Raw genomic sequence first — 27,239 nt, 5'->3', positions numbered from 1 at the left:
AAATATGCTTACATATAAAATCCGCAATGGAGTGAAGCCGCGAAAGGCGAAGCGCGATATAGCGAGGGATTACTGTATAGCGGTCTTTCTTTTTACCATCAACCAAGAACTTGCTTCTGACTCAAGATAGCTTTAATCCCCATCCCTGGATCATTTCCAACCTAGCTTTAGAAATAATTCCAGGGTCAGGATTTTCCCTACCTTTGCAACAGTGACAACAGACTACATCTCTAATCTGTTATTTCACTTAACAGGGTACATACTGTATAACTAAGTTAGCCCTTTTACTGCATTTCTAATTAAAAGGGCAACTTCGTCTGTTGACCGTGTGTTTTGTTCTTTTGGCCAGGAGGTCTATTAGTCTTCCTTCAGCTGTCACTCACTCTTTTTATATAAAGAGGGGCAGGGAATTCCGTAAACTGCAAGGTTATCTATCTACTAGTGTTCTGGGGAACATTAACTATTTTTTACTACAACACTCTCAAATTGTTACGTCCCCATCTATACCCTTTGTGGGACATCCTGCACACGCAAAGGGTAAACTACACCATTGTAGTTACCTTTCTCCCCATCCCCCCCCCCCTTAGACATGACAATATACATTATTCTTGCCAGTGTATTCTTCTCCATCTTTCCTTGGACCTTACTGGATACAACTGACCTGCTTTATACATACAGTACATTTGTACATACAGTCCTTCTACTGATCGGGCCACAACATATCTATCCACTATCAAATCAATGTAATCCATTTCTGGTTCATAGGGTGTTCATACATCATTGTTTTTCTGCCCGGTCCCAAAATTACTTTCTAAAAGCAGCAGTCAGGTTATACAGGAAACTTTAATATAATATATAATTTTACCTGATTTAAAGTCAAATTCTATTATCAATGTAGGATTTGGAAAAAAAAAATGTTTAAAGAGTATGTTCAGGATACATACCATCACTATAGTTGCAGTCTCTCCTCAAATTACTCATCATATGCAGGTATTTGCTATATGAATTAACAATAACTTTATTCCGAGTTGTAAACATGGTGTCAGTTTGAGGTTTCAGAAGTGCACTACTGGGCTCTCCATCACAACCATCACTTTCACTGGAACTCCATGAAAAGTCAGACTCCATTTGATTCTCTTGACATTTTAATTTTGCTAAGAAAAAGAAAAATGTCACAAATATTTAGGGATACAAAAAATGATAAACACGTAATTGTATACATGGCCTTTACTGTCATATTATTATAATTAAATTATTAACTGTAAATATATACTCGCACTTCTCTGGACTATTTCCAGCAGGGCCATGTCCTTTTTGTAGCCTGTAGACCAAAACTGTATACAGTACTCCAGATAAGGTCTAACCAGTGTGTTATAAAGCTTTAGCATAACCTCCGTGGACTTGTACTATACACATCATGCTATATAACTTATCATTCTATTAGTCTTCCTAATGCCTTCTGAACACTGTCTGGCAGTTAATGGTGTCAAATACACTGTGACTCCTAAATCGTCCTCATAAAGGTGTACTTTAGATTTTCAGACCTCCAACTGTGTATTCAAACCAAACATTTTTACATACTACATAGAATACTTTACATTTAATTACATTAAATGTCATCTGGCACAAATCTGCTCAAGCTTGTATGCTGTCCCTCTGTAATGATTCAATGAATTCTAGATTATCTCCAAATCCACTTAGCCTGGTATCATCTACACATTTAACCAGCTTGTTTTTTTATATTCCTATCCAAATCATTTATTTATATTACAAAAAATCAGTGTCCCTAGCACCCTCTCCTGTGGAACACCACTCTTAATACAGTATTAGCCAGTTCTGACAGGGTTCCTTGCACCATAACCTTCTGCTTTCTATGTCTGAGCCAATTTTGCCCCCCATCTACAAACAACATCCTAAACTCACACTTTGTTTAGTTTGATGCCAAACTCCTCATGTGGCACCTTGAGGTGAAAGTCCAGATAAATAATATCATATATTCCACTTTGATCATATCCTTTGTTGCTTCCTCATAAAATTCCAGCATGATGGTAAACATGACTTCCCTCTTCTAAGCCCAAACTCTGTTCAGTAAAACTCCTGTTCTTACCATGTATTGCTCAGTCTTTCCCTTAATAATTCCTTTCATTAATTTACCTTTGATGTACTTTATGTTACCCTTAATGGCCTATAGTTACATGGATCTGCCTGGTTACTCTTTTAATATAACGGGATAATATTTGACATCTTTCAGTCATTTGGAATTTCCCCAGTTAATGGTAACTTCCAAAAACACATTATATACATGTCCATTGTATAAACTATCAAAATGCTCAGTAGAAAACCTGGATTTGGGTCAGTGTGTGGATCTCAAGCACTATCATTTCCTGAATTATTTGGTGCGATTAAAGAAATTACTGTGCTTTTGTTTGTAGAATCCCAAGCATTCTTAATTAAGAACAGGTTTGAGCATGCTGAATGCCAAGTTTCAGGCAGCCTGAATAAGTGGCTAGGAGAAACAAAATATTTTCATCTCAATCTGCTCATTCTCTTTTTCTCCAAAGCATACTTATTTTATTTATAGAATTCTGCCATTTTAGTATGTTTTTAAACCGAACAAACAGCTATCAAAATGCATCTTAAGAAAGCTAGCCAGTTTCTATTCAGCTATTGTGATTATATAGTTTTTTGCCAAATAGGTTCAACTAAATAGGGCTGAACTAAAAACTAGATCAAAATTAACTAGACCATGCAGACCACAGTGCAAAGGCCATCAGCAAAAAAAGCATAATCTGCCGATATTAAAAAAAAAAAAAGGTTTGCACAGATATATAAATCAAATAAAATAAAATATGATAAAGTGACAAGTTATAACACATGCAAAAATTGTCCATGCATAAAGACATCATAAACACTGCAAACTAATTTTGCTAAAATCACCAAAAATTAATTTATTTAGTCCGCCAACCTATTACTATTGTAGCAACCTTTATAAAGGTCTGACAGCACATAAAAACATCTACATTAGGCAATAAACAGAATAAAGCTATTTGACAATACTGTACAACCAGCTTAAAAGAAAGATGTGTTTTAAAGCAACATTTTTCTAAAAAGGGATTAGTTACCTTTAGAAGGAAGCAGCTGTCTCACGGTGCTCAACTTTTTAACAGATGAGCCTTCACTCTAAAAAAAAAAAAAGAAAAAAAAAAAAAAAGAAAGAAAAACTTTCTAAGCGAGATAATTATCATAACAATTATCTTCAATATAAATGGTATAAATGGAAGCACTTAATGACATTTCACAGTACCAAAACAATACAATTATTAGGTCACACAGCCACCTTTATGAACACAGTTCAAATGCCCCTTTAAGTTCATCAGGGTACCAATGAAGTTTTACCAATGAAGGCAGCTGCTGTCCTAACAGAAGCCATTGATACTGGTTGCAACTGCAGTCTGACTTCAGATTCAGAATTATTCCATTATTCCATATAAAAATAAAACTCACAGTTCAAGTAAGCCGGAGAGTAAGTACAACAACAACATTCCTGTTATTATCAGTTATAAGTCAAGTGTGGCTGCATTACCGCTTCATGGTGGCTCACACGAAGACGGGACATTGTGAGTCACAACACTGAAGCTTTAGAGGTTAACTTGGATACAAAGTCACAGTAGAGCAGAACAGCACGTGCAGCAAACGCCATTTACAATGGGATAACTTAAAGTCACATGCGATCGCATTTGCTTACTTTCCTCTCTCATACTGCTTGATCACCTTCATTTCTGTGTCATGATCAATTGACTTTTTTCCTGTAATTGTAAGACATATGTAACTGAACGTAGTCAAAAATGCTGCAAATAATAAACTGAGATCAAGATGAATGAGTCACAGCATACAGAGCTGGTGTTGTTTACCCAAGCCTTTGCCTAAATGGTAGCGGTCGTAATGGCTAGAAGACCCATAGGCTGTACATCGACAACTACCTGCACATCGACTACTATGGACTGGTAAAACATTTCTAGGAGCCTGCTGCATACATCAAAAGACCCGTGTCTCCTTAGGGAAGCACAGTCTGCTCTGGCCCTTGTACAGTGCCACTGTGTTGTCAGACCAGTCCAGTTTCCCGTTTATGTGAACCCTAGGTACGTGTAGCTCCGCGCCACCTCCTGCACCACAAGACAGTGTTCCACAAGCCTCCAGTACTTCAACTGTGATGGAGGAGTCATCTGAGAATTTCTGTAGATGGCAAACACTGATATTGTACTGGCAGTGTATTGTTGTGTTGAGGGTAAATAGGAATCGAGACAGAAAAGTTCCCCGAGGTGTTCCAGTATTACACACTACCATTTCTGACACACTGTCCCTGTGCCTCCCAAACTGTTATTAATTAGGATATTGCGGAGAAACTAAAGATGCATAGTTTTGAGCTTTTTCCACATTAAATAAAATATTATACTGTATATTGATAAAGGCACTGGAAAAATCAAAGAATATTATTCTGACATTGGTGCTGGCTTTGTCCAAGTTAGAAAAGTCTCTATGGAGCATGTAGATCAGAGCATCCTCCACAGCTATACAGCATGTGCATGATAAGCAAATCACAGAGGATCAATCGGTTTTGAAACTAGGGGTTGGAGTTGTTTCAGGACCAGCCTCTCGAAGATCTTCATTGTGTATGAAGTAACTGCAACTATTCTGAAGTTAGTGGAATCATACGAATGTCCTATCTTTGGCATTGGAACAACACTGATGTTTTCCATAGCTGGGGAACCTTCTGCAAATTCAGGAAAAGTTAGGACAGGCGCTAAAGGACCCCAGCAAGCTGGCTAGCACATGTTCTCAGTACCTTAGAGCCAATTCCATCCAGCCCTACAGCCTTATTCGTACAGAGTTTCACTAGCTCTCTCCTCACTTGATCTGCAGGTGTGTTGATGTGAGTTAATTGTTAAAACAGTACATCTCAGGCTCTCTGGTAATGCAAGGCTGCATTGACGCACATCCAAGTGGTATCCTATGTGGAGGCTTTTAAATTGACTGTTAGTGTGCAGCGGAGATCTGCTAAGAAGTTCCACATTGGCACTCTCCAGGCCATGATTAATACGCCACTCTCACAGAATTGTAAATGGATCCCGAGCAAAGCGAGCGGAAGGTAGAAAAGCATGGAATTGGAAACGAAGTTTCAGGATCCCCTGAAACCAAAAACACTAATATCTCAATGAGGAGTGTGTGTATGTGTCTGCCTGTCTGTCTATGTCTGTGTGTCACAGTTTCTTGAGGAAGGTCTAGAGCCAGAACAGCTGGACAGAAAAATACCAAACTCAAAAATTATGTCTGTTATGAGAGGACAATGTGCTGACTAGTTTTTGAGCCAAAGCATGCAATAGAATAAGGCACTCTAGAGGAACTCTCAAATACAGTAATTTTGAAATTAATTATGAATTTTCCTCATCAATTGCTGTCGAAATTACCTTTTTATGAACAGAAAGATCGGCATCAGAGCGGTAAATAATTACTGAAATGTTATAGAATAGTTCGGTAAGTTGGTTCCTAAGGTGCAAAGTCTACTGACGCTCACATCCAAATTTTTTAATTATTAGTGTAGATTTGGCACCTCCACTGAAGTTTGTCCATCCCATAATTTACATTTTCCAATGTTGTTTATTTTGTTTTCTACCCGAAAAAAATCACAATAGCAGAAGTAACAGTTTGAATTTGAGGTTTATCTGTAGATAGTAGCGGTATGTGAAGTGCAACCAGAAGAGAATTAAAAACAGTGCAGCAAAAGTTTTACAAGGGTTTGAAGTATTGAGGGGTGATGTGTGCAAAACTCAGTGCAGCAGCAAATCAGTGCATACACATGTTAAACATAATATGAAATGACAACACAGTGCCATTTCCTACACAGAACTCTCATAGTGACATGTTGTACATAAGTAAATTACTCTAACCTAATTTTATTTTTTTTATTTGTTATTAGCATGATGACGTAGGGGTCACTTCATTGTAAGTGGCTTCTCGGAGTAAAGCATCCAAAACAGGATTACACATTTAGCTGCACAAGTCACTCCTCCAGTAAATGATACAAAGGAAAAGAAACCAAGTGTGGAGATTTGAAACTTTGATTTTAGCTATTAAAGAGGTATGTACAATGAATTCAAATATATTCTAATTCCAAATTAGTATGTGACAGCTCTAGTAAAAATAAAAAAATAACCCTGAAGGAGCACAAATATCAAACACATAAGGAAATCTGATTGGTACACACACAAGAACCATGTATTTAACAGGGAAGTTTTGCACGGTCTAAGTCCTCATTTACATAGCAAAAAACAATTGCCTTAAAATTGGTCTCTACTACATGCTTTTCCTCTTTTTGCATGAGAAGAAGATTCTAGTCACTTACTGATTTGCTTGGCACTCGGAAAAAGCTGTAAGACAAAGCCAATATCGAGTACAAGTACCTAGGAGGAGGTTTCAAACAAAAACATTTACCAACCAGTAATATTGGTGCATCCCTATGGAAAAATCACAACAAATTTCACCAATGAAAGCAGTTAAATACAGAAACAATAGAATCATAAATTAGATGTCACTACTGCTATTCAAACGTTCACTAAGTTAACAGTTTTTATATTACAGCAGTCTTTTTTGATAAATCAAGCAAGCTTTGAGTTGTTTTTCTGTTACTCACAGACAGCAATTTGAATAATTAACCTCATGTCTGAACCAAACCAATGCATGTGGCATTCTCCTGACAAATGCTTATCATATTCAAAGTATTTCACTTAGCACGGTCTTCTAAATTTTTACTTAAATAAATACTCCTTGCTTATATATTTCACCAAATAAGAACAGGATTTTCAGGTATAGGATATCTCACATTAGTGTAGACAGAAAATATACAACAGAAAATATTTATTCTGTAACATTAAAAAAAAAAATTGTGTGCCGTGTTTGTATTGATCTTTCCAAAGCACTTTGTAAGAATGTTGCCATTCCAGTTTAAGATTAAAAATCTTTCCCTATCTAAAAGCAATATAAAAGTATCAAACATCAAAAAAGGCAAAGATCGAATAGAGTGATGATTAAAGCTGGAATTAATGCAGGCTTCTAATTACTCAAAGATAGTCATTTAAGAAAGTTCTGAAAGTATAACATTACTGTAAAGTAAATATACATTCACATTGTCCTTGTGGAATGGTGGTTAGTGCTGCTGCCGTTAAATATTCACTGCTTTTGGTTTGAAACCCATGTCTGGTCATCGTTCATGAAAAATTTAAACTGCCTCACGGTGTCTCCGAGTCCCATGTACTTCAATCCCACTCCCGCAGCAGAATATCTCCAAAGACATGTGTGTTAAGTAAATTGGCAAACTCCAAACTGGCTTTATGAAACTGGAGTACAAGCAAAGGAATCAAACTAAAAACAATAATTTTATACCAAGAGATGAATTCAATAGCAACAATAAGAATTAACACAATACAAATGGAAAATTATATTTAAATAAAAACTTCGGCTGAAGAAATCCATGCTTATGGAAGTGAAATAAACAGCTGGAAGAAAGCTTTGAGCAACCACAAATGATAGGAGAGTGGAGGTTTACTCCACCTAGTGGTTTAAAATGAGACATGCAATTTCTGATAATTTCTTAAATGTGGCAAAGATTTATGCAATCAGGGTTGTTTGCTACCTCTGGAAAGAAAAAAAACAAAAAAAAAAAAAAAAAAACAAACCGAGTAATGATTTCCACTATTAACTAAATTACTGTAAGATAAGCTTATAAACAGGACAAACAGTCCATTATTTCTAACTGTTCTGGCCAGTTGTATTATCTGTCAGGTCTTCCATTTTTACAACAAACATTCTATTTCAGGATCAAATGGAGCCAGACCCTTGACTGGGGTAATCAGTGAAGAAGAATATGGTGGTTACTGAAGTGTAAAATTCACAAAGACAATCACTAAGCAGCAGGACTAATCAAAATGTCATGAAAATCTACTATTTTGTTTAGTACTCTTTTATTGTATATTAATAACTGAAGTAAGAAAATACATTGAGTAGTGATGGTGCTAGCAAATCATTTGAATTTTTACTAGCTCAGATTCACTAACAGAATTTTAACTACAAGCCTTGACTAAGCAGTCAGAACTTAGTAATATTTTTTGTTATCACAGTTTCTAAATGTGGATTAACCGCCTTGTTTAAAATTTGAACAGCAAGATTCAAAAATTCCATTGAATTTTACAGCTACAGGACTATAGTAAATTGTTCCAGATATAGTTAACATGAGCAGAACCAGCACACTGAGTGACTTGCTCAGGATCACAGAGTGAGTTAATGATCGAGACTAAACCAGTAGTCTCATAGGATGCTGTATATGATGTCTCCTTTCTGAATGTTGTTAAAATTCAATTTAGAAATTCCCACCTTAAATGATACCCTACTGAATAGACTGTAGCTTTGTTCTACACCAGCTCCAAAGAAAAAAAAAAATCAACGCAACCACATCCAGTGCTTCATCATGTAAGCATGTATGTTAGCATAGCAAGACAATGTTTGACTGCTTGGTCTGATCTAGAGCTGAATCTGTTTAAAGCTGTAATATTTTCCTTGTAACACACAATACAAGCTTAAGAACAATAAGAACTGTGTGATCATTAACAATATGGAAAAAATGGGTAAGGTTTAATAAAAATCCAAATGAAGTTCTTTGGAGGGACGCTGATAACTGGCATTTTTGATGTTCTTTCTTTTACTGTTAACCAGCTTTGTTTTGTTAATGCGATTTTCTGACAAGGCTATGTATTTACATATTTTTATACACAAAAAACTGTGGTAATGTGAAGATTTAGTATTTATTAATATATTCACTGCTGTGTGTCATTAAACATAATTAGTAAGCTGAAACATGCAATTCCATATTTCAATTTCAACTGACTTTAGCCTGACCTAGTTTGGGAAACTTCTTCACAGCCATTGAAATGGAGGGGAAAATCTACAAGGTTTACCACAAACTGATTAAATCGCAATTTACTAACTTTACTTTCAAAACCCTTTAACAAAAAGAGACTCATGTGCCTAATATATTTTTAGAAACAATTATATCTGAATATAACTGACTGAATGGATTGTTTGTATTTGAAATGGAAGTAGCAGAAAGTCATATTATGAACATTTAATATGAAGATTCACTGCAGTGAAAGTTAGGAAAGCTGTACATATTTTTGTCTTTAATGCCTATGTCTGACAAGAGGGATCACTTACTCATCCCATGAATTGTTTGTTATTTATCGCTGATCAAAAGCTGTACAGTGAATTCTGTTATTCCTTATTAGCAGCATTTCATTTAAGAGTGATCTAGGTCAGCAGAGAGTGGCAGTTCATTATGGTGAAAGAATGGATTTCTGAGTTGCTTCTCTTTGTGTAGGTTAAAGGGGGAGCTGCATGGCTGTTTGTAAATGCTAATCAAGAATTCAGAATGATTAGAACATTTGTGTTCTGCTAACAATGAATATAGATCTCTGTATAGAGTATACTCTCCCCTCACCCCAAATACAAACATTCACTCACAATTAAGGGTGCAATCTGTTGTGTTAAAAGACAAATACATGCCCTGTGCATTTACGCATCCCTGCTTACTTACATGGCCAAATATTATGTGACAATTCCAGTTCAGAAGAAAGTCAGTTTTAGTATGTGCTTCACATATTTGATAATGTCTGATCTTAAGTGCACACCAACATATGAATATATATGCATGATATGTATAAATTATGTATAATAGGTGTATCGGAAAAAACATCTCTCTACAGATATAGATATACACACAGCATATTAGAACATCTGAACAATCTAGACAAGAACAGGCCATTCAGCCCAACAAAACTTGCCAGTCCTATTCACTTAATTCTTCTAAAATAACATCAATTCTAATTTTGAAGGTCCCTAAAGTCCTACTGTTTATCACACTACTTGGTAGCTTATTCCAAGTGTCTATGGTTCTCTGTGTAAAGAAAAACTTACTAATGTTTGTGTGAAATTTACCCCTAACACGTTTCCAACTGTGTCCCCATGTTCTGGATGACCTCATTTAAAAAAAAAAAAAAAGTCTCAATCCATCCATCCATTTTCCAACCAGCTGAATCTGAACACAGGGTCACGGGGGTCTGCTGGAGCCAATCCCAGCCAACGCAGGGCGCAAGGCAGGGAACCAATCCCGGGCAGGGCGCCAACCCACCGCAGGACACACACACACCAAGCACACACTAGGGACAATTTAGAATCAGCAGTCGACCTAACCTGCAGTCTCAATCCACTATACTAATTCCCTCCATAATTAACACTTCAATCATGTCCCCTCTTAATCTCATTATGCTTTAACTGAAAAGGCTCTGCTATTTTAATCTTTCTTCAAAATCCATCCCCTGTAGTCCAGGAATCAGCCCAGTCACTGTTCTCTGGACTTTCCCAGAGCTACTATGTAATTTTTGTAGCCTGGAGAACAAAACTGCACACAATCCTCCTTGTAAGGCCTTGGCAGTGCATTATAAAGCTTGTGTATAACCTTCTTGGATTTGTACTCTACACATCATGCTATACTATCTAACAATCTATTAGCCTTCTTAATGGCTTCTGAACACTGTCTGGCAGTTGATAATGTTGAGTCCACTAAGACTCCTAAATCCTTCTCCTTAGTTGTACTTTCAATTTTCAGACTTTCCACTGTATGTTCAGACCAAAATTTTTACTTCCTACATTTAATATTTTACATTTACTTACATTAAATTTCATATGCCACAAATCAGCTCAAGCCTCTATGCTATCCAAGTCCCTCTGTAATGAATCAATAGATTCAAGATGTTCTGCCAATCCACCTAGCGTGTTTTTTATATTCCTACCCAAATCATTTATTTATTTATTTATTTATTTATTTATTTATTTATATTTTTTTTAAAAATCAGTGTCACTAGCACCCTCTCCTGTGGAACACCACTCTTTATATTAGCCAATACTGAGAAGGTTCCTTGCACCGCAACCTTCTGATTCCGGTGTCTGAGCCAGTTTTGCCCCAATCTACAAACTACACCCAGCACTCCCACTTTTTTCAGTTTGATACACAATCTCTCATGTGGCACTCTCATGTGCTTTCTGAAATCCAGATAAATAATACAATATGCTCCACTTTGATGATACCCTTTTGTTGCTTCCTCATAGAATTCCAGCATGTTAGTAAGACATGACCTACCTCTTCTGAACCCATTCTGATTGTTCAGTAAAACTCCTGTTCTTGTCATATGTTGTTCAATCTTTCCCTTACTGATTTCTTCCTTTAATTTACCTGTGATGCATATTAACCTTACTGGCCTACAGCTGCTTAGATCTGCCTAGTCACCCATTTTATACAACGGGATAATAATTTGTCATTTTCCAGTCCTTCAGAATTTCCCCAGTGCACAGTGACTTCCTAAAAATATGCATCAAGGATTTATGTGTACTTGCCAACCTCCTCAGGAACTCAAGGATAAATATATTCTGGTTCTGGCGATTTGTTTGATTTCAGTCTATTTAATCCAAGCAGTACTTCTCCCTGTCAAATTTCAAAATCACTCAGTACTTCCTTAGTAGTCCCTTTTTGCTGCTGGGATGTTATCTACTTGCTCACATGCGAAGACCTCAGGAAAATGTGAGTTTGAAGCATCTACTATTTCACTGTATTTTTTTAACTCTCTTTTACTATTCCTGATGTACCTTACCTCCACCGTGACTGTTCTTTTACTACTTAAACTGAAAGAATCTCTATAGGTCATCTTTCGTCAAATCTGCTATACTCATCTCTAACTGCCTTTTAGCCTCCCAAATATCATTCTTAATGATTGCCTTCATGTTCTCATATGACTGTGAAGGACAGCCGGGTCCCATGCCCGGCAGGGACGCCCCTGCTGCATCTATTCCAGGGGAGCCACCATGGGCAGCTCAGTACCTCCCCCGGGACGCTTGGTGGCAGCCTCCCTGGTGGACGATGATTCCCCAACCTGGCGCAAGGCTCCATGGGACATGGAGTCCTCCAGAGCCTGGTTGGGGGCTTGGATGGCTGCCAGGGGGAGCTGCGTGGACTTACCAGCCCGGCTGGTCAATTCCTCAGCCCCACCCGGAAATGCAATTAGGCCCAGGTGACCAAGCACCTGGACTACATCCGGGTGGGGTATAAAAAGGCCAGCCACCACCACTCGAGAGAGCCAGAGTCGGGAGGAAGAGGACTAAGCCTGAGGAGGAGTGGTGGTGCTGAGGTGGAGAGAAGTGTGAGTTATTTGGATTTGAAGTGCTTTTGGGACTGTGTTGGGCCTGTGGGACACGGAGAAGGCGTGCCCCACGGCTGAGGAAGAAATAAAGTACCTTTTATTAAAGTACGTGCCTCTGCGTGAGTCTGTGCCGGGTCGGGCACTATATAGCGCCTTTTACATGACCTACAATTCACACTGGAGTTATTAATCTTATACACCTGATTTTTTCCTTTGCAGGTTCTTTTTTATATCTTTGTTAACCCACTTTGGAAAGTTAATACATTTCCAACTAATTCAAAATGTAGTGATGTACTGGTCCTGCATTATAAGTAAAATGTTCTTAAACCTATTCCACTGCTCCTCAACTGTCTCCATATTGAAAAGCTTGTTCCAGTCTACTCTCCTTAGAGTTTGCCACATCTGCTCAAAATTTGCCTTACCAAAGTTAAATTTAACAGTTTTAGTCTTTGTATGTGCATTCTTCCAAAACATTGAGAATTGTATAATATTACTGTCACTTGACCCTAGCAGTCCAATCATCTCTACACCCTGAATTCTATCCTGATTATTACAGAATACTAAATCAAGACAGGATTTTCACCACTTTGGGGCATTAACATACTGTGTTAAAAAAACAGTCACCGATTCCTTTTAAAAAATCCTCCACTATTTGCAAGGTTATCCCAGTTAATATTCGGGTAGCGCCCCATGACTATAATAACCCCCTGTAAACTTACCTTTTTAATATTGGTAAAAATATGTGTATTGACATTACTGTCTGCATTGGGTGGTCACTAACACACTCCAGAAATAAGGCCTCTTTCCCTAATGCTTTCCAAACGAAGCTGGATGTCTGTGCAAAGATGCGGCTCATCGTCCAATTGAAGAGGATGTGCATTTAACTTCTGATTGACATAAGCAGCAACCCCAGCTCCTTTTTATATTGTGTCTATCCTTCCTAAAAATATATATGATTTTAACATAAAGGGATATACATCTATTTTTATTTATACAGATTTCTGTTATTCCTATGATATTATAATTATGCTCCACAACATACAACTTTAGCTCACTTGTTTCACTTTTGATAGTTCTACCATTTAAGGCAAGCTATTTTTAATGTATTACAGTAATCCCTCCTCCATCGCGGGGGTTGCGTTCCAGAGCCACCCGCGAAATAAGAAAATCCGCGAAGTAGAAACCATATGTTTATATGGTTATTTTTATATTGTCATGCTTGGGTCACAGATTTGCGCAGAAACACAGGAGGTTGTAGAGAGACAGGAACGTTATTCAAACACTGCAAACAAACATTTGTCTCTTTTTCAAAAGTTTAAACTGTGCTCCATGACAAGACAGAGATGACAGTTCCGTCTCACAATTAAAAGAATGCAAACATTTCTACCTCTTCAAAGGAGTGTGCTTCAGGAGCAGAGACTGTCATAAAGACAGAGAAAGCAAACAAATCAATAGGGCTGTTTGGGTCTTAAGTATGCGAAGCACCGGGGCACAAAGCTGTTGAAGGCGGCAGCTCACACCCCCTCCGTCAGGAGCAGGGAGAGAGAGAGAGAGAGAGAGAGAGATAGAGAGAGACAGAGAAAAACAAACATGCAAAAATCAATACGTGCCCTTCGAGCTTTTAAGTATGCGAAGCACTGTGCAGCATGTCGCTTCACTAAGCAGCTGCACAGAAGGCAGCAACGTCAAGATAATCTTTCAGCATTTTTAGACGAGCGTCCGTATCGTCTAGGTGTGCGAACAGCCCCCTGCTCACACCCCCTACGTCAGGATCAGAGAAAGAGCAAGAGAGAGAAAGAGAAAAGTAAGTTGGGTAGCTTCTCAGCCATCTGCCAATAGCGTCCCTTGTATGAAATCAACTGGGCAAACCAACTGAGGAAGCATGTACCAGAAATTAAAAGACCCATTGTCCTCAGAAATCCGCGAACCAGCAAAAAATCCGCGATATATATTTAAATATGCTTACATATAAAATCCGCGATAGAGTGAAGCCGCGAAAGGCGAAGCGCGATATAGCGAGGGATCACTGTACTCATTTTACCTTTGCATTTAAACTTTGGGTTTGAATTTACATTACTATACACTGGGATGTTTATACAATAGTGTATTCCTTCATGTACAGTTCTAAACCTGGCCTGTCCTAAACCCTCTGCTTCCCCATGTCTTAGTTTAAACAATCCTCATCTAGCCAACTCTTATGCCTTCCCAACACACTGGTGCTTCTGCGGTTCAGATGTAACCCATCGTGGCAGAACAGCTCACATTTGTTTCAAATGGAGTACCAGTGCCCCAAAAAACCTGTATACTTCTACCCTACACCAAGATTTGAGACACACATTAAACCTTCTAATCTCTTCTATCTTACATCAGCTGGTGTGTGGCACAGGTAAAATTTCAAAGAAGATTACCTTGTGGGTTCTACTTTTCAGCCTGTCATCTAACTCTTTAAATTCGGATTGCAAAACTGACAGATTACCCTTATGCATGTCATATTTATTTTTATGGCCCTTGGACTGGGCGAGTTGTCCTGGACCCTAAACCATTTTAGGGTGAGTCTTTCTCACGATTTACCATTTAAACCATTTGCCATATTGCCAGTGTATACAGAGCATTTTGTTTGTTTTTAAGAATCATGTTATAATCCAAATAATGATGCAAAGCATGATTTTATAATTAGTATATAGAATGTAATTTTCAAAATCCTTAACACTACTGAAAGTAGGAATAAAATTACTTAAAAACCTTTAAAGTTAGATTTCTAGCATGAAATAGTATTGCCAACATCTGAATAGATCAACAATGGAAATGTGCTGCCAATACTATCATAAAGCACATTTGGGAAAAAAATGGAGATCTTACTGTTGCCGTTGATAATTCTTGAAATCCGTCTCCACATTTTTGCCAAATCTTTGATGGGGCTGAATGGGTATCTTGTGACTCACTTCTTGCTTTTCTGAATGCAGCTTCTGTGTCATCGGGGAAAAAGGCGCATGCTGCTTCTAAAGATTTCCTCTTGCGCTGAAAAGGACAGAAAAAATTGCTGATTGGTTACCAAAACAAAATACCAAATTAAATGTCTAATTCATGCAACTAGTTCCAAATAGTACAAGACAATTTTACACAACTAATGAGTTCATGGCTACTTAGCAAAATGCAACCTTTGTTACCACGGGCACCAAGAATTTAGCTGAACTACAAGTCACAAAAAACTTGATGAAGTGTGTAACTTTGTAAATCCATCAAATACACAAATTTTCTTAAGAATGTACAGTATAATAGTAAACTGAACCGAGTTGGGGCAGCACAGTGGTTTGTGCTGTTGCCTCATAGTTCCATGAAACTATGTTCAAGCCTATCACTCAATCTTTCTGTGTCCATATGGTTTTACTAAACACTGGCCTACAGCAAGTGGTTGTAGGCAGATGACCTCCTTGACCCTTAAGACCTTCCAGAACACTCAGGTCCTATGGTCCCTCAGAACAAACTCTCTTCCTTATGTGGCAGGTCATTCAGTGCCAGGGACCCTAAACTCTGGAATTCTTTACTCCAATATATCCAAAGCTGCCTTTAACACTCTTCCTTCAACGCTGTTTTGAATATATTTCATTTTTTATCATTCCTTCATTCTTAATCCTTGGAATCTGATATCCGTTGTTTATTCTAAAATCAGTATTTGTTCTTCCATTTTGACATCAATTTTATAAGTTTATTTTTATTGATTCTGTTATTATTCCTTCTGTGGTTCATGTTTTTCATTATTTTTTACAAGGGGGCTCTGCCCCCTGCTCGCTTCGCTCGCCTACCCCCGGCATTGGGTATCCTGAAATACATTAGTCGAGCTCGTTTGTTTTGGAGCCGTGCCCGCTTTGCCGGCGGCATTTCAGACGCACGTTGTAGGCGCCTGTGTTCATTGATTTTATCCAGGCGGGCTCATGTTTGTATATCTGTCAGTCGAGCTTGTTCGTTTTGAACCCGTGCCTGCTTTGCTTCCGCAGTTTCAGACGCGCGTTGTAGGTGCCTGCGTCCATTGATCTTATCCAGGTGGGCTCATGTTTCTGGGGCCGTGTGTTAGTTGAGCTGTATTGTGTTTGAATTTGGTGTAAAGCGTTCGGCGGTTTGTACAATCCCAAGCAGCACATTTGTTTTATTTGCTATTTCCGTTAGTCGAGCTGTATTGTGTTTGAATTTGGTGTAAAGCGTCCAGCGGTTTGTACAATCCCAAGCAGCACATTATTCCTAACTTCACTCCGCAGTAGTGCCAGTCACAATATGGCGAAATGCACGTTTTGTGCATTGAATGATGCAAATGCGAAAAGATTTTGTTGTTTACTCTTTGCCTTTTATTTCTGACCTCGATTTGTCCTGCTATTTTTTCAATTACCCCTGGCTCTGATGATTAATCACCTTTTTTTTGCGGTAATGCGATCTTTTCTTTGATACTGTAGCGACCGACATGATAAAATGTCACAAAAGTTCTACTTGAACAATCGCCGACTTCCTAACCCCAAACACACCTTTCTAGCACCCTCTCCAACGCCCCCCCTTACCGCTTTAATCAATACCCCGCTATCAGTCTTCCGTGCTGAACTCCGCCCTCCCTCAATCGGACGTAACAGTGACTTAAAACCAAAAAGCCCTCAACCTGGCTGGGACGCTCCAATACCTTTGGATTTTACTGCTTTCATATTCTGTACCTTTCTCTGCATGTGTATAGCTCCATCGTTTGTTGGAGCCTTTCGAATTCCACTGCTTTCATAATATCTTATCTGCCTTTTTCTCTCTGCAACGCCTTTGGGTCTCTATTCTCCGTATTGTCCTTATACGCCTTATATGTGCTGAGAGCACATGATCTGTGTGTACTACATGACTGAGTGTTTTTTGAGGGGTGAGCTCTTATATGATGAGCTCGCTTGTTCGTTTTGAACCCATGTCTGCTGTGCTTCCGCAGTTTCAGACGCGCGTTGTAGGCGCCTGTGTTCATTGATCTTATCCAGGTGAGCTCGTGTTTGTATCGTTGAGCTGTATTGTGTTTGAATTCAGTGTAAAGCGTTCAGCGGTTTGTACAATCCCAAGGAGCACATTACTCCTAACTTCACTCCGCAGTAGTGCCACTCACAATATGGCGGTGACGCATGCGCCTTTCGTACTTTGTGGACCTGTGGGGCTGCCGTAGCCTCTTCCGTTTGAATCCGGGCTGCAGCGCAGAATCCTCTTTTTGGCGTGGCGGTAGTCGTCAGCTATGGGCGCCTTGTTGCTTCATTTCTCATTCACGTCAGTTGAGCTGTTACGTTTTTGGGCCGTGAGTCCTTCGTTCGCGGTGGATACGACTTCGATTGCAGTTTATGAGATGTGCGCTGTACGCGCCTGCACAGTACGTCTCATGGTCCCATCGCCGTGTACCTGCATCCATGCCATCCGGTTTAGTTAGTAAACCTGCGTCCATGCCATCCGGTTTACCATTCTCGGTTAGTAACATGGATTAATGCTAACTCAACCAACCTTCAGCAAGAGAAAGATAACATGCAAATAAAATGTATTATTAATGCAGCAACACACAGTTCACAAAGGATTGTATATCCCTTGCATTTTATATCACACTAACATATCCACATAATAAAAAACAATGCTACAGTTTAAAGACTGTAAGAGTCAATCTTAGAAAGTTAATGCTTTAAGTTAAAGTCATATTAGTGTTTGCTTAATTTAAATAGAATATAATTTTCTTTCATAGCTATAGATTATGGTATAGCCTTTCACCCCCTGTAAGTTAATATGAGATAGAACTTTCTTAGTTATATCTGTAATGCAGTGTGTTAATTGAGTCAGTGTGTGTTTTGAAATAGGCTCATAGCTAGCATGGACTGAAAGACCCATTTACAGTTTGTAAATGGGATAAACATACAGTTTTCTGAACGTTTAAAAATGGTTCAATTGTATGAGCAAACTTAAAGAATGAAACAAGATATATAAGCTTTAAACAGAGCTTTTCTTTGTTATATCAATTTGTTCTGTATTGTTGTATAAACCATTTTACCTTGATTTTTTACTAAAGCTTTTAAAAATGAAGATATTTTGTCTGTGAAATCATTTCAACGCGTCAAGCAGTTGCCAGAATCCCATGAAGCAAACTAAAGCTGCAGAACTTTGGTAATTTTGGGTAAATGCAGCTACAAAGACTATAGCTCAGCTTTTAACACTACTGCAACATCAAAGCTAATCACCAAGCAACTAAAATTGAGAATTTGTACCACACTCTGCAGCTACATTTTGGACTTCCTAACTGGCAGACCTCAGCAAGTGCAGACTTGCTGCATCACTTCCTCCATCATACTAATCTTTAACACATTCAACACACAAAGCAATGTGCAGAGTCCCATGAACTACTCTTTCTTTATCTGAGCGTATGACTGGTGTTGGCTTGGAATATTACTGGTACACTTCTCCCTTCTGTTTAGGTCATATTTATCACACATTGCCTTAGAAAAGCAAACATTATTATCAAAGACCTTAACCACCATGCACAACCATTTTTTTCCTCTTCAACTCTAACCATCTCTGTAGTGGAGAGCCAGGGGGTGCTGTCAAAGCTGGGTGTACAGCAACCACCAATAACAGCATTCATGAATGATCTCACTGACTATTACATCACTGACAAGAGGCCAATGAATTCTGAAGTGGATTGCTAACCTTGTCACATGGGTAAGGATGAGCCTTATTTTCTAGGTAAATCAAGATCCTTCGTGTAGAAGTGGTGCAAGATCACTTTTCTCCTACATATGTGAAACACCAACCCTAGGGAAATGTTGGTAAAAACACTGGTAGGAGTGTAGGAATGTCACTAGAACCAAAATTTCGGTACCAAGTAAACACCAAAATGCCAAAATCCTAACGGTACTAGCTTTTATTATTTTTTTTTAAACCAGTATCAATACCAAAGTGAAAGTCGGTACTTCACTGATGTGTGATTGCAAGTTGACTTCAGAAAGCACAGTAATACATGATAAAAGTGTGAGTGAAAACTGCATATTAAATGGCTCCTAATGCTCCCTCTTGTAAAAAAAAAAACCGCAAAAGGCATTTCTGAAATGCACTTATGGTCAGGAAATGTCAGCGTGCGATTGCTGGTATCATGCTTATTTAAAAAAATTAATTAATTAAAGAGAAAAAAGGCTCATTACTGAGTCTGCTCAGAAATATATTTTTGTGTGCTTTGAGAGCACATATTACTGAATAGATGCGAGTTATAACTGTTTAACTTATAGATGGCGAGATTAATCACTCTTTATGAACATGTCCTACACTGTGCTAATAAACAAACAGAGATTTTGTACTCATTTTCTAATTGTCTACAGATATCCCTATGAGCATCCATCCATTCCCCGAGTAGCTTCATTGTCACACATATAGGACTTTAGCACAGTTTCCTCCCACATCCTAACAATAGTTATAGCAAGTAAAAATACAATTTTTAAACGAAGCAGCTACTTGGCTTGTCTACACCAAAGATGAAATGAGTGGGTCCATTTGTTAATACCAAAATATATTTTATTTAGTGTTTTGATGTTTTCAAGCACTCCACTAACATCATACAATGAAGCCACATCCATGTCCTTTGTGATGCATGTGCAGGCAGTGGGCTATGCTGGGAGCTATACTTAAAAAATGATTTACAAATGTGGTGGTGTCTGGGGCCCACACCATACTCCTTTAGAATAATGGGCTGCAGAGAGCCAGGCAACACCCATAGGCACTCCCTGGGTGACATGCATCAGAACAATTCATTTTGTTTATTGTGTTATTAATAGACTTTTTATCAGAAACTGTAATTTAAAGTATGTTTTCATTTTGATTGGTAGTTGGGTTTTATTTGGTTTACCTCTGGGTCATTTTTTTTTTTTTTTTACAAACTTGTTTGTTTTAGTTTTATGTTGAACTGTCGGTGTTTTTAATGTTACGTTTGCTAGTCCTTATTACAAGTTTAAAAACTCTGCAATAACTACAAAGCAAAACTTTGAAAATGCTAAGCTATCTTAACGTGTATCACAAGTAACTGTTACGCATATTCAACAGATCACTTTTCTCCCTGCTCATAGTGTCACCAGTGTTCTTCTAATTTTATGAAGGGAATGACAGCAAAAACAAAAAATACATGACTTTCAGGTGCGGCACCAATCAATGAAACATTAAATATTTGCGCAGATAGTGAAGGCTAATCTCTCTAATCATTGTTTGTGAATAGGTTAATTTAGGTTGCTAACAGGCTGGCTACTGTTAGCCATAATATTTCTTTAACAAATCAGATTGGAAAGTTATTTCAGTGAATCTCAACGTGTGATCTGCTAAACCAACAGGTGACCATATCTGTATTGCATTTTTGTTTTTCTCAGTATTGTACTATTGCGTCATGTGTGTGAAAAATGTTAATTGTATACATTTGAACTCAAACTTCAAACTGGACATTATGAAAACTGATATTGCAACTAGTATTAAAAAAATTAATGGAAATAACGATGAGATGACCACATTTACCTTGCAGCATGGCCAGTGTCTGTCTATCTGTTATTTCATGGAGCTCAAGTTTTACAAGATGCATTTTGTCCTTCCACCTGTTCTGCAAATTGGCCAATGTGTTCTTAAATATTCCTGGCACAAAAGCCATTCCACAAACAGGAAAATAGAAAATAAGAAATACATGGATATGTTTAGAGCTTGAAATAACGTGATAACCTGATCAGAAAAATGCCAGAGCCAGATGGTCACCACAGCTTATGGTGTAATTTTAATGCTATCCTCAAGTGACCCGAGTGTGCGGAATCTTTTCGCTGGCGCATCCGTAGAGCGGAACAAGACTGCGGGCGCGTAACCGCAGGCAGCCACGTTTACTTCGTGCAGTGCGCGCGCACAGCTAGCGTTGCAACTCTTGACTTTTCTGTTTATTTCTCCACTGGCTGGGCAGATGACATTTTAAGGAAATGTAAAGTAAAATTTCCTCACAGATTATTGAGTAGACATGCATGTCGCCGACACATTAAAGTTTTCTCTAAGATACGTTATTAAACATGACGAGTGTATTTAAATTTTCAGTGAGCTTAGCTTACTAAAAAGAGCTATGGTAAATTCACAACTTACCTTACTGAAAGAAGCCATTCCAAATCCACAACGAACATTTATTTAAATTCGCATGACTGTACCTGTAGTAAAACAAAGTACCACACACATTATTATTCGGTGTTCTTCGGAAGGACTAAAGGAACACTTTTTTCAGCTCCTTCGATTTCCCTTCGTTCTCTCACCGCGCCGTTTGCGCTAAACTGTTCATTGATTGGTGAACTTTTTAGCAGGCGTTCACTAATTGGTCGCGGCGTTAGCCCCTCGCGCATTGAATCTTGGAAGTTGAAGTTTGACCAAGTTAGTGCTTGTGGTCAGGAGGTACACATGCTCGCTCATTTTCTAGTAAGTATTGTTAGCGATGTCTACTATTCCTCTTCCCAGTATCACTTTTATTTTTGTGTCTAAACGTCACCTTTTTCAAGTTTATTTTTAAGTCTTTAAATAAAATCTGTCTTGTTAGCTTTCCCGACTTAAATGAACATAGACCCGCAGATTTTGTTCATAACAAATACGACAGGTAGATGTGACGTTGAAGAAGTTGCTTTGGAGCGTGGGTTGAGGGGTATGGATTTGGGGGTTGTGGTTTATTTAAAGAAAAGCCTATTTTGAAAGATACATTTAAAAATACCTATATTTTTGACCTCGATGCAACGAAAGGCAAGCCAAATTGATAGACTACTCTGCAGGATTTGATTGATTATATTTAAAAGTGTATATTTAAAAGTAGTCATTTTTTGGACAATGAGGACTTCTCTTAAGTCCAAGTGTAATTAGCTCTCTTCGATTTTTTCTCGGATGTTAAGACTTTAATAGCAATACAAATAAAATAAGTATATTTTTGAGTTTTCCTTTTGTGTTATTATGAAAGAGATGTACTTTTCAGTCACAATTGCTTTTAGCAGTGCACAGACCTTTTCGTGGGCACTGGCTGAAACGTCGAGAAGGGGCACTTTACGGAACAAGGTCTGATACATTTTAATACTCGACACGATATAGTTTCAATTTTTATATCAGTGTTTTTAATTTAAGTAGACATTTTGGTGTAAATTTACGGCCAGTATAACCTTCACAAACTTGAAATATGTATGCTTGAAATTGCTGATAATGACAGATTGTCAAAAATAACACATTTTAACAAGACAAAAGAGCAAACGGTGGAATTCATATCTAGTTTCATGGACCTTAACTGCACTTTATAGTACATCAAATCAAATATGTTTTTCCTCCAAAAATTAATTCAACCTTGGCTGGTTGAACACCAGACATGCTGCAGTATTTTGAATTTTCAATCATCTGCAACAGCTTGGTGGCACATGCTGGTATTTCTGCCAGGAGAGAGCTGCAGTAGTTCAGTTGTGAGAAGACCAAAGCCTTTTCTTTAAACTGCTCTTTAAACTTTCATATGTCTTTTACTCAAGCATGGCTTCCATCTAGTCACTCTGCTATAAATTCCTGATTGATGGGGTGCTCTTGAGATGGTCACCCTTCTGACAGGTTTTCCCATCTCAGGAGAAGACTTCCAAAGGTCTGTTAGAGTGACCATTAGGTTCTTGATCACCCTACTTACTGGGGCCACTCTTGCCTGGTTACTCAGTTTGGATGTACAGCCAAATTCTTTCATTTCAAAATTATTGAGCCCATTGTACTCCTTAGAACACACAAATCTTTAGATATGTTTTTATACCTTTGCCCTGATCTGTACCTAACCACAAATTTATCACAGAGGTGTCCCTGGACATCATGGCTTGTTGTTTTTTTAATTCAGTGTGAATTGTGGAGCTTTATATACACAGGTGTGTACCTTTTTGGACAATGTTCTGTAAATTTAATTTGCAGCAGGTGTACTCTAATCAAGTTCCAGACATATCTCAAGCAAAGTGAATGCAAACAGGATGCATCTGACCACAATTTGAAGGGCCACAGCAAAGGGACTGAATACATGAGAGATTTCCATTGTGGATTTTTAATAAATGTGCATATTTTTATGAAAACATGCTTTCACTTTGTCATTATGGGTTATTGGGTGTTGACTGATTAAACAAAATGACAAATTTATAATTCATTTAAAATTAAATGACAACACAATAAAGTGTGCAGAAACGGAAGCAGTCTGAATACTTTATTGCTCCACTTGTATACAGTATACCTACAATGAATTCACACCTTTACTAGACTGCTTTATGTAGTTCCAGGCTGCAGAAGGATTGAGCCTCTGGGTACAAGTCCATCTCAGAGAACACTCAGACATACTCATACTGTCTTAATTTAGAGTTGCCAGTTGGTTTAAAATCTTTGCCGTTTTAGAGGAAAATCAGGGTATCTGGAGGACAGCTCACACATGCAGGTGAAGAATGCCCTGACTCCAGAGAGGCACTCCAGGGTCATGCTTTGAGCTCAGGCCTCCTGTACAATGAGGAAGCAGCACAAAACAAAAGTAAAAATTCAGACCTGGAAAATAATTTTCTCATCATTGTACATTGTGAATGTGCCGTGTTGAATTTTGACAATTTATTGACTGTGTCTAAATCTGGTCCATTCAGGGGGTACTACAAAATCATAAAACTTTAAAAACAGACCAAACACCTATGCACATTTCTTAAATTTTCAAAATTTAATAAAAGCATAGTTCACAATACGGTTTATTTTAGTATTCTCACAAGAAGGCAGAAACTGGAAGTGTTTAATCAGGTATGCAGAGATCAGCGGAGATTTGCCATATCAAATGAATTTGCTGTATCAGAAATACAGTGGCTCATGAGAAATTGCCAAACCTGGGGGAGTTTTCTAGGATAAGCAAGCTAAGTGACCACTTGGATTCTCAGGTGGCCAGGGTGGCTCTGCTTTGAGCACGTCTGAGATTTTGTTTTCACTATACTGTAAATTCTTTAATTCCTGTAAATTCTCCATTTTGTTAAATGGCCACTAGAGGGAGTAAACGTTTATTAACTACTCTTAGATCAGCGCTTCCCGCTTGGGGGTGCGAGCAACTGTTGCTGGGGGTGCTAGAATCCATCGAGGAAGAAAAATGAAAAACATTATTTGTACAAAATCTTAATTAATCTATCCATTCCTAAATAATTAAATGGGCAGGCCATTTCGTATCAGTGCAATACGCTCCTTGTTACAACGGATGACTTCCGCTCTTACGCGCACTTAGTGCTGCGTGCGTGGGTATTATGAACTATCGTATCTGTTCTATTTAAATTTTAAATATAAGTAAGTTTTATTTAATCGACAGAAATATCTTTGGTAGGAATGTAAGTTAAATTTAGTAACCATAAGCATACATTTTTCTTCACCATAGAAATTTAAAGACTAAATTTAACTTACATTCCTACCAAAGATATTTCTGTCGACTAAATAGAACCAACTTATATCCAAATAGAACTTGAAAAGATATATTTTTTCGAATCTGACCGCACATTTTAGATCGACTTGACGGGCACTACATCGAGCCCGCGTGCTATTGTGCTCTCGCCTGCCTGCCTCAATAAGTCACCGTCGCTTCGCTCTTACTTACTTTTTTTACCGTTCATTTAATCATGGCTAGTCGCGAAAAAATTAGAAAATGGAAGGAGGATTACACTGAGTATGGCTTTACCAAAACAATTATTGATGGAGTAGACCACATGTGTTGGACTCCGGTCCTGGAGGGCCTCAGTTGCAGCAGGTTTTCATTCTAACCATCTTCTTCATTAGTGACCAGTTTTTTGCTGCTAATTAACTTCATTTGCCTTAATTTTAATTAACTTGACTCGGCCCATTTGTTGTTTCTTTTTCCTTAATTAGCAGCAAAACAATAATGCGACACAAAACGAGCTGCCCACACGACCAGCTATCCACAGTATCTGAAAATAAAGAAAGGTGAAGGTATCAGTAAGGCTGAACTCTCAGATCACCAAAACATTTTGACGGTATTCTTTGAAAAAACAGAAAATCAACAACTTTGGAAATGTCTGCTTTGGCAGAATAAAAGCAGCAACAAGCCATGGAATTAAATAACGAGTTTAATTAACAGCAAGAATTAGCTTCTCATTAAGAAACTGGTTGGAGTGAAATTGGTTGGAGTTTGAAGAGCTGGTCATCTGTTGGCTCGTTTCACATCTCATTTCTGTTTGGCTGTCGTTTAATGAAGAAATGAATCAAGTCAGAGCACTGAATCCTTAATAACAGGGCTATTAAAACAAAGGGCAAATGAGTTAATTAGCAATGAAGACTGGTCACTGATTAGGAAAAGGGTTAGAATGAAAACCTGCAGCCACTGAGGTCCTCCAGGCCTGGAGTTCGACACCCCTGGAGTAGACAGACCGCAGTGCGTGCTTTGCAATGCAATATTTTCCAATTCCAACTTGAAACCATCAAAGCTTGGTGAACATTTCCAAGTTAAACATGGTGGAAACACCAGAGAAGGGAATGATCTTAATTCCTTGAAGGGTAAAAGGGCACGCTACGACATTAAAGGAACACTTCCGAAAGTTAGGGTTCGCTCCTGTGGATAAGCCCCTGCTTCTGGCATCATTCAAAGTTGCATACGAAGTGGCAAAAATGAAAAAGCTGCACACTGTTGCAGAGACTTTTATCAAACCATGTGTTTTACATATAGTGAAGACTATCCTGGGTGCAGAGGCCGCACGGAAAGTTCAACAGATTCCTCTGTCAAACAATGTTATCCGAAGCAGGATTGATGACATCGGCGCTGATATTCTCGATCAAGTGGTTTCGGACATCAAAGCTTCCCCCGTCAAGAGCTCAATTCAGTTAGATGAATCGACAGACGTCGATAATTGTAGCCAACTCATCGTTTTCGTTCGTTATGTAAAGGCGAATGGCATCGAGGAAAAATTCCTGTTTTGCAAATCACTCGAAACAACGACAACCGCAAGGGATGTTTTCAATACGGTGAAAAGTATTTTCAGTACTAACGAGATTCCGTTGCAAATTATCGGATCTATTTGTACTGACGGTGCTCCTGTTATGTTAGGAAACCGATCTGGCTTTGTTACTCTTGTAAGAAATGAAGTACCAGAGGTGACGGTTACTCATTGTATCCTTCATCGCCAAGCTCTTGTGTCGAAGACCTTGCCGGTCACTTTGAAAAATGTAATGGATCGTGTTTTAAAATTATAAATTTTATTCGTGGAAGAGCTTTGAATCACAGGTTGTTGAAAGCGTTTTATAGTGAACTTAATGATGATGCTTCTATTCTCCTGTTTCATACGGAGGTCAGATGGCTTTCTAGAGGTCGAGTTTTGACAAGGTTTTTTCAGCTCAGAAAGGAAATCGAAGAGTTTCTACGAGAACAGAAATCTGACCTTCTGCATTCTTTCGAATTTCCTAATTTTACACCATTGTTGGCATACCTGGCAGATATTTTCCAACATCTCAATGATAAGAATTGTTCGATTCAGGGAAATGAAATGAATATTGTGACCGCCTGCGACAAGCTGCGTGCTTTCAGGAATAAGTTGTTGTTGTGGAGTTTACGTATCCGGAATAATAATTTTGCTAATTTTCCTTTGCTGGAAGAAGTCATTGTGTAGTGCAGCAGCTTAAATTTTAAAGACAGTGTCAAAGAAGAAATCAGTCAGCACCTGGAAAGCCTGAAATAGTCATTTGACGGTTATTTCTGCCCGGGAGATCTGGAAGAATCAGAAACCTGGATCGTCAACGCCTTTGCTTTCAAATTAGAAAAGATGAGAGATAAGGATGAAGACAAAGAACATTTAATTGAGATGCAAGCATGCCAAGCAATGAAGCTGCTTTACGAGTCCAGTTCACTCGAAACCTTTTGGTGCAGTGTTCAAACTGGGTATTCAACTCTTGCAAAAAGAG

The 27,239-nt window shown here is 38.3% G+C and overlaps 2 protein-coding genes across 4 annotated transcripts in view; one reads left to right on the top strand and one right to left on the bottom strand.

Moving 5' to 3' along the window:
* spidr (scaffold protein involved in DNA repair) overlaps window positions 1–21,615 on the bottom strand; it is a 389,881-nt gene extending 368,266 nt beyond the window's left edge. For all 3 annotated transcript variants that reach the window (XM_028803494.2, XM_051929096.1, XM_028803495.2), the window contains exons 1-4: window positions 21,426–21,615; window positions 15,156–15,314; window positions 3,123–3,180; window positions 945–1,154 (exon numbers count right to left, since the gene is read on the bottom strand). In XM_028803494.2, the coding sequence (XP_028659327.1) occupies window positions 945–1,154; window positions 3,123–3,180; window positions 15,156–15,314; window positions 21,426–21,443 (445 nt within the window). In that variant the 5' untranslated portion in view covers window positions 21,444–21,615. The remainder of the gene's footprint in view (window positions 1–944; window positions 1,155–3,122; window positions 3,181–15,155; window positions 15,315–21,425) is intronic.
* Window positions 21,616–24,949: 3,334 nt separating this feature from the next.
* LOC127528468 (protein ZBED8-like) lies at window positions 24,950–26,947 on the top strand. The gene is given in 4 exon segments (XM_051929354.1): window positions 24,950–25,040; window positions 25,683–25,876; window positions 25,878–26,520; window positions 26,523–26,947. Coding segments are annotated over 4 exon segments (1,353 nt in total).
* The last annotated feature ends 292 nt before the right edge of the window (window positions 26,948–27,239 follow it).

The sequence above is a fragment of the Erpetoichthys calabaricus genome, chromosome 6 (assembly GCF_900747795.2).
Source record: "Erpetoichthys calabaricus chromosome 6, fErpCal1.3, whole genome shotgun sequence".
Lineage (NCBI taxonomy): Eukaryota > Metazoa > Chordata > Cladistia > Polypteriformes > Polypteridae > Erpetoichthys > Erpetoichthys calabaricus.
The sequence above is the reverse complement of the archived record's forward strand: the minus strand, read 5'-3'. Positions and strand labels throughout refer to the sequence as shown.